Raw genomic sequence first — 8,587 nt, 5'->3', positions numbered from 1 at the left:
TCTGTTAAAGAATCCACAGTTGCTATTGTGTACATGGTTCTGGGGATCTAGCCAGAGCCCAGCTCCTACGGAAATGACCATCCAGGAGGGAGATAGATGCTGGACAGTTCATTTCAAGGGGGAGTCCTGTAGGCTGAGTGAAATGAGTCAGTCACCAAGCAAGACATATTCTCTGATTCCACCCAGAGGAATTACCCAGGAGGGGTGGCAGGGAGACAGAGCCCAGAAGCAGCAGGAAGGGAGGGGAAAGGGGGCCACTCACTGCTTCGGGGACTCCAAGGGTCTGTTCATTGTGATGACAAATTTTGGAAATGGATTATGGTGATGGCTGAAGAACATGATAACCAACTCGTTGAATTATACACAGGAAGAATGTTGAAAAGGCCAAATGATGTGTTACATATATACTTACTACAGTTTCCCCCCAAAGCCTAAGCTATGTAATTACAAGAAAAAACGAAGGCAGAGCAGACACATACAGAAGAGATCCAACCAGGTCTGGAGGCTGAGCTGGCACCCCACTGAGGAAGGGACGTGGTGACTGACTCCTGAAGATGGGAGGTGGTGGTGTGGTACCAACCTCCACTTGGTCTCCTGGCCCAGCTCTGTGTTGCTCTGTTGCTGAGCAGTGGCAAGCGTGACAGAGGCAAATCCTGCTAGATCGGCATATGTACATTGGTACAGATAAGAGCTTTTGACACACGGAATCCAGGATGAATAAACCCTCAGAAACAGTAACGGTAGTAACCATTCCATGAGGGTACAGAAAGGAGGGAGGGTGGGGGAGGAAGAACTGATAGCAATGATGGATACATAGCCCGCCTCGAGGGGGATGAGTAGCAGAACTCTGGGTGAAGGGACACATCGGACGGTGTGAGAGATGAAACATAAAAATAATAGTGTATAATTTATTAAGGGTTCACAGGAATGGTATGGTGGGGGAGGAGGGAACAAAGAGGAGCTGATATCCAAGGGCTCAAGGAGAAGGAAAATGTTTTGAAAATGACAATGGCAGCCTCTGTACAAGTTCACTTGGTGTAATTGATTTATGGATTGTTCTAATAACTGTAAGAGCCCCCAATAAAATGACCAATTAAAGAGAAAGAAAGCCAGGCAGTGAGAGCAGGTTAAGCCAAACATGCTAAGCAAATCGCCAATCACAAAGAAACGTTTATTGATCTTCATTCCTAGCAAACTGAAAGAGTAACCCGGCAGAGAGCTCATTTTCCATTCACAAAAACACCTTGCATTTTGTGTATTGGCACTGGCCAATACAGAGACACAAAACCCCTGAGGAACTGCCAGCCACCAGGAAAATACCTACTCATGGAATGCCCCGAGTTTCAAGGGGAACTTCCTGAGCCTGTTCAGTTTGGGGAAGTCAGTGACTCGTGGCCTTCAAGTTTGTTTCGCAAAAGGACATTGAACTGATGCAAGTTTCCTGCCTTGACAAGAAGCTACCACCCTAGGGAGCACCTTAAGGGAGAGAAGTTGTCTTCGTCAACGTGCCCACGGTTCTGGGATCGCCGCTGCAGAAATCAAGGGAGAAAAAAGATCTGTCCTTGGTTTGGAGCATCTTAGGACTTCACAGCAGACTGCACAAGAGCCCAACCCAAAACCAAACGCACTGCCACCGAGTAGACTTCCGACTCATCGTGACCCTGTAGGACGGAATAGAGCCACCCTGGCGGCTTTCCAAGGCTTTCCATCTCGATGGGCGCAAACTAGCCTTCTCGTTCTCCCACGGAGCCACCGGTAGTTTTGAACCTCTGAGGTTACGGTTAGCAGCTTAGTACGCAGCCCACTATGCCACCAGGGCCCCCGTATAAGTGCTGGTGCTTTGTGCATTGTCCATTAACTAAAACATACCACACTTCCTCACAGGGTGCGAATGATTTTCAAAACGGTACCTAACCTCCCTGCTGTTTGTGGGTGACAAGATGAAGGCCTAAATAGATATGAAGAGATAAGAGTGACACTTGAGAGTCTAGCGAAGGAAAGGCTTTTCTGTGCAGACCCAGAGTTGAAGATCGGCTTTAGAACTAGAAAATTCTCCTACATCCAAACACCTTAATTTCAATGACTCCCAGATCTTCCCCGCCCCAGCCTTCCCCACCAATACTTCCAAGTCTCAAATTTGTATGGTCATCAATGTCTTCTCTCGGGGTTACTGGCAACTCTCCCTCCTCACCCTTCTTGGTGGTAAATAAAACAACGGTGTGCTTCACAACTGATGGCTTCCTAGATGCGCTCAGTCCACCATGAGATCCGCATTAAAATAAAGCTGACGTTTTAAATAAGGCGACGTTCCCAACTGAAAACAAAGCTGGCGAAAATGTTTGGTGTCTCAGCATGAGCCTTGGAGACTCCAACCAGGTGAGAAGGCGATGTCAGGTGAGCCTGGGCTCTGCTTCTGGTTCTGCCTCTAACCAGCTGAAGAAACTGGTTGACCATGCACGGACCTGGTTTCCTCATCTGTAAAACCGCCTGTGTGATCAGTTGGCTTCTAGGTCCACCATCGCAAAGGAGGGAGAGTTGAACCGTTGCATGGGGAGTGTACACCTGTGGAAATCCATACCCAAGCCACCATCCTCAGCCCCTCCTGATGAGCCAAAGGAGTCTGGTCGGCAGGCTGCTGGCGCAAGTTCTTCTGCACGGAATCCCCAAACTTCTCTGGCTTCCCAAGTCAAAAGCACAATGCACTCACAACTTTAGTAATTGATTGGGAACAGGTGATTCTTCAGGCTAGACAATATTTAAACTTCTTCAGAAATTGGCAGAGCCCCTACTAGCTAAAGTTGATCTACCACAAATTTTAAAATATCAAAAAATTACTGCAAAGTTTCACTTCAGTGTCTTCGTGATTGACACACATTGGCTACAGATGCTGCTGCTCCAGGTGCCTCCTTCAACTCCATAGAAGCACTAGTCAAAACAAAACAAAAAAAAAGCTTTATTTTCTGGAAGAAAATAAACAAAGAGACATCATTTGAATGACTCATTCATGTCACCATCCCTCTCCTGCTTTGCGGGTGCATTCAAGATGAAGCAATGCGCCTGGCCAAGGAGAACAATTAGTGGGGAGTGGACATTCCAGGCCATGAACATGAATCTGACGATGATAGCAGTGTGTTAGTAACTATTAGGTGTGTATTTTTAACGTATATTTTTAAATCCAAAAGGTAGAGTCTGTCTTTACCTAATCACGTTAGAAGTAGAACAAGGAGTAGCTAAAGTCAGGAACAACAGAACACACCACAGATTCCGCAACCTTTCTATTTAAATTTCAATTCCAAGATTCAATCCAGCGGTTCCAAATATTGTTGTAAATTGCTTAAATAGGTTATTAACTAAGCGAGGCTCCCTCTCTTAAAAGTCTCTTAAACTCAGTCAATTACACATGTATACACTGAGCCTCTCTCTGTTCATTGAACTGGCAGCAGCACCACCACAAGATCATGAAACGATAGACCCGTGGTCCTTACCTAATCTGTTGTCAATGTGAGACGTGAGAGGGAAGGGGTGGGGTTTAGCCTGTCAATCGGGTGGCAGTTTGATGACCTCATTTGCAGGTGCCACGGAGATAAATAGCTCACTGGTGGCCAGATACAGACTCTCTGCTTGGTATTCCTGATGATAAGACACATGGAGCTACACTAGAGCCCTGGAGCTGAAGGAGTCATGTGGAGACCCCTGCCAGCGCCGAGATACCTCTGCCGCCACTGCATCCTCATGACTTTGCATCCACTGGTCTGTGATCTTCCTGAATTTGGTGTCATTGCATGTGTTTGGTGGATCTGAAGAGGATTTTATAGACTGGTATTGGACATATGGGCTAATATCGGACGTAAGGACTTGATTTGGACTTGGCTGGAATATTTTCTCAATATTCAATTGCTCTTGTATATAAAGCTCTTTTTTATACACATATGAGAGTTTCCTTGGATTTGTTTCTCTACTCGGACTAAGACACCTGGTTCTAATTCATTCCATAAAATCATGTTTATCAGTTGTGATCTTGCCTGGGAGATGGATGGAAATCGCTTCAGAGGAAAGGACGGGCAAGGCACCTGGTATAGTTGGCACCCTCTGCAGACCAGCATCCATGAGGTGGGAGGGGTGGGTTACCATCCTCAATGATGCTCTGGCAAGCCTAGATATTTGGGGCCAGGGCACCTGATCTGGAAGTCCTTCATGCCGCCTCAGGTGGTGTCTGAGGTCAGAGTACTTGCTCTTGGAAGGAATTCTTTGGTGTTCAGAGTGTAGCTGGGGGCTGGCTGGTCATGGAATGAGATCCTACCTGTCCAGTGGTGGCCAAGGGGCCCAGCACAGAGTGCTGTGCTGGTCTGGGGAGGGGGGGTCCAACTACCTTCAGATGTGGGGGCGGTGCACCTGTCGCCTGAGCCACAAGGACACAACTCTGACCTCGGATGTGTGTGGGTTCATCGCTGCTGGATGGGTGAGGGTGGGGGCTGACCATGTTTGGTCACCAGGAGGGTGTGGAGAACAAGAAAGGACCCCACTCCTTCCTTGCCGCGTGTGTGCCAGACCCTGGTCTGGGTAGCACACTCCTGGCAGAAGTTCGAGACGGTCTGCCTCCTCTCCTTGCCCTTGTCCAGCTTCTTCTCCTAGTTTGGTATTTAATCCACTCCCCCCTCCTCCTTTCTGAAGCTCAGGGTTCCAGGATCATCATCCTGTTTCCTTTGGTCTCTCGCGCCTCTGCTGCTGAGGGTCTGTGTAGTGTGTCTGTCTAGTTCGCCATCTTGACGACAGCCCCACCCAATGTGGGTGTTTGGTTTTGGAAATTCATGTCTCAGTGGACCCTTGTCGCCCAAACTGGTGCCGTTCAAGGCTAACCTGCAGAGTCGTAGCCCAAGAGAGGTCCCCGTGGGTTACAAGAATGGTCGTGTGTGAGCAGTGTCCTTTCGTGGCATTCCTGGGTGGTACAGGCAGTTAAAACGCTTGCCTGCTCCCTGAAAGACTGGAGGCTCAAGCCCACCCAGAGACCTCTTGACAGAAAAGCCTGACGGTCACTGCTGGGGAGCCCGCCGTTGTAAACCCCCAGTTTCCAACACCCAGTTCTCTGTCACAAAGGCAGCCAGCAGGAGTCGAACAGATTGGACACAATCTGTGTTTGGCTTTGCACTGCGCTGGATCTTCGGCTCCTGGGGCACCCCTTTACACTTATGAAGACTGATTGTACTGTGGGGCATGTCACAAAGAGCTGAGTGCCAACGAGCTGTGCCACCATGCCATCCTCTCAGGGGACACCTGAGAGGTCGATGGGCTCACTGCGCTTTCATTTGCATCATTTTCACTGGCTGTGTTCCACCTGGCTATCCCCCTTCTCAGGAGCCCTGGTGGTGCAGTGAGTTACAGGTTAGACTGTTACCCCCAAGGTCAGCGGTTTGACGCCACCAGTGGCCTCGAAGGAGGAAGATGAGGCTGTCCGCTCCCGTAAAGATGTACAGCCTCGGAAACCCAAAGGGACAATTCCACTATAAGGTCCTACGGGATCACTAGGAATGAAAACTGACTCAAGGGCAGTGGGTTTGGGTTCGGTCCCCCGCCCCCCACCACTGGATGTGCGGAGTACACGAGAGGCTTAATGACTAACCGTGAGGCTCCAGGGAGCTTTATCCGTGAGATTTGCCTTTAGAATATGTAATAGCTAGTGGGAGAAGAAAACGCCTCTCCTTCCGACAGGCTTGAGTATGCTCCAGGCCCCTTTCCGCAGTCTATGTCAGGGGTTCTCCACCTTCCTCACGCCACGACCCTTCACGACCTCATGTTGTGGTGACCCTCAACCATAAAATTATTTTTGTTGCTACTTCAGAACTGTAATTTTGCTACTGTTATGAATCAGGCAACCCCTGTGAAAGGGTCGTTGGGCACCCCCCCCCCCAAAGGCGTCGTGACCCACAGGTTGAGAACCACTGGTTTATGTGGTCACCCTCCAGAAACACCACACCTACCAGCATGTTGGCCTAATTGCAAGGCCAGTGTGGTTTAGGTTGTTTCTGGTTTTTTCCTGCTCTTATTTTTCACTTCTAACCTTCTTAGAGATCCAGACAGACTACAACTTTATGCATTTACCCTTCCCTGAAGCAGTTGTTAACACCTCATTCCATTTTTCACTGCTCAGGATATCCATTCCCTGCCATTTGTTCCCAGCACCAACGGCTTCAAACATGTCACCTCCCGTCTAAATGTACCACATGGGAATGAAGGATTCTTACCACCGAGGCTACTGGTAGAGCAGACTGTAGTTGTCGACCAAAGAATAATCTGGATCATCTGCAAGAGACGGACACAGGGAAGTGCATATTTTTCATAAACTCCTGGCCCTTTCAAACCAGAGTATGCCACTGAAAGGACCTAGTAACTACCGTTTTTCTTTTTTAAGATGAAATTCTAATAGTAAAAAAACTTATAAATGCTCCTATTGAGGTCTCTCCATCCCAAACAAACAAGCTTGAAGAAAATGAAAGATACTTGGAAACAATTAATCCAGAGGGCTAATGGGCCATGGGAATCTCAATCTCCACCTCCCTGAGACCAGAGAGACCAGCTGAGGCCCAGCTACCCCACCCAGCAGACTACACTGGACGGGATCGCAGGAGCAGGTCCTGGATAGAGTGGGAGAACACATGTGGAGCAAAAATCCAATTCAACAAAAGCCAGGCTTGGGTGGTTGGGTAGAGACCGGGGGACACTTAGAGTTGATTTTAGTTACGTTTTGGGCCTGGATAGGAACTCATTCCCATGGCTTGGTTTTCAGCCAGACACCAGAGAAATCTGTGGTGAACAGTTGGTAGGTAACACTGGGGAGGTCTGCATGGCTTCAAACAATGAACTATTTGAGATCGAAAGAGCCTCATGACAAAGGGATAGAAAGGGAGGAGGGATGGACAAAGTAAATACAGAGAGGAAGTAGGATAAGCGATCATACATTGGGGGGGTGCCGTCAAACACAGGAACCGTGTGTGTGTGTGTGTGTGTGTGTGTGTGTGTGTGTAAAACTTCTTTGCTCTGTAAACCTTCACCAATTCACAAAAAAAGTTCAAACAAAAAACTTAGAAACGGAGTCCTGACTCTGTACAGGCCAGTGGTAATTGCCAGAGAATTCTGGTAATTATTTTATGATGCAAGGGCCCTTTTCAGATCCACATCCAGACAGCAACTCCCACAGTAAAGTCCACTCCAAACTGGACAGTAAACAAAAAACTGGACAACAAAGTACCAGGTGATCAAATGGTCAGAAGACAGCAAACGAGGATGACTTACATAAAATCTTTTCCCGAGATTCCAACGCGGCCACTAGTTTCTTTTTCATTTTATTGTGGTAAAACGCAGGTAACAAAATGTCTGCTATTTTAACCGTTTTTAAGAACACAATTGGGTGATATTTGCCATCCTGTCTAGCCGTCTATTTCCAAGCGTTCTATCATCCCACACAGAAAATCACCGCTTAAGCGCGAAGACGCGATCCTCCCTCCTCGCCCCGTCCAACCACCCGTCCCTAACCCCTGATGACCTCTAATAAACTGCGTCTTCAGGCATTTGCCCCGTCTGGATATTTCATATTGGGTGATTCATATAAGATTGCCCTTTTGTGTCTGACTTATTTCACTTAGTTTAACCTTTGCGAGGCCCATTCACACTGCGGCATGTATCCAACTCTGTGTCTCTTCCTGGATATGCCACAATTTGTGTTCATGTGTTGGTGGAGCTGGGTTGTTTCCACCTCTTGGCTATTGTCACTAGTGCTGCAATGCACACCGGTCTGCAGATAGCTACTGGACGCGTACTAGCCAGGCGGCCTCATGAGTTATCTTCTTGCCTTGTTTCCAAAGGCAGATCGATCTATCTTTCTCTTATTCAGATAATAGATCTTTTCTGAGGTTCTACTCTGCACCCAATACCAAGCTTGGTGTTGGCAGTGGTACCAGAGAAGAACGAGTCTCTACCCTCAAGAACCCAAACCCCAGGAACAGAATGAACTAGAAATGCTTACGTGTGGCGTTCTCCCAGAAGTATCACGGGAGTTCAGAGAAAAAAGAGACTAGTGTAATCAAGGACAGATCCAATTACGGACAGTGTGCAAAACACAATGCTAAGTCACATGTTTGTATACATCTATTTGTATACCCTCTGCCGGCCAGTCCAGAACTAAACGATGACCCTGCAGGGCAGAGTAGAACTGCCCGTGGGTTTCCAAGGCGGATGGTGATGGGGCACTCAGCCCCTCTTCCTCCTATGGAGTGGTTTGAGCCGTCGATGTTTGAGTAACAGATGAGCTCTTAACCCCTGCGCTGCAAGGACCCCTGTGTGCAACCACATGCCCTATAAATTATATTTGTACAGAATCATGAGGAAGTTCTATTTTCATACTGCTCTTCTCATGGCCCCAGTGGAAATATGATCTTAAGTAATATTGCCTCATAGTAAAGTCCTTCTGGCACATCAGTAACTTAATTCCCTCGAACAAACGAGAAAACAGACTACCCATCACCAAATTCTACCCTGTCCCAGAGTTCTAGCAATATTCCAATATGGGCTCATTCTCTTGGGAATTGGGTTCTGT

The 8,587-nt window shown here is 47.8% G+C and overlaps 1 protein-coding gene across 1 annotated transcript in view; it reads right to left on the bottom strand.

Annotated features, from left to right (window-relative positions):
• Positions 1-707: 707 nt before the first annotated feature.
• Positions 708-8,587, bottom strand: part of PSTPIP2 (proline-serine-threonine phosphatase interacting protein 2) — a 90,322-nt gene continuing 82,442 nt past the window's right edge. The window contains exons 14-15 of the mRNA XM_075532699.1: positions 6,240-6,297; positions 708-2,925 (exon numbers count right to left, since the gene is read on the bottom strand). Of these exons, the coding sequence (XP_075388814.1) occupies positions 6,248-6,297 (50 nt within the window). The 3' untranslated portion in view covers positions 708-2,925; positions 6,240-6,247. The remainder of the gene's footprint in view (positions 2,926-6,239; positions 6,298-8,587) is intronic.

The sequence above is a fragment of the Tenrec ecaudatus genome, chromosome 15 (assembly GCF_050624435.1).
Source record: "Tenrec ecaudatus isolate mTenEca1 chromosome 15, mTenEca1.hap1, whole genome shotgun sequence".
Lineage (NCBI taxonomy): Eukaryota > Metazoa > Chordata > Mammalia > Afrosoricida > Tenrecidae > Tenrec > Tenrec ecaudatus.
This window is presented reverse-complemented; position numbering and strand designations above follow the sequence as displayed.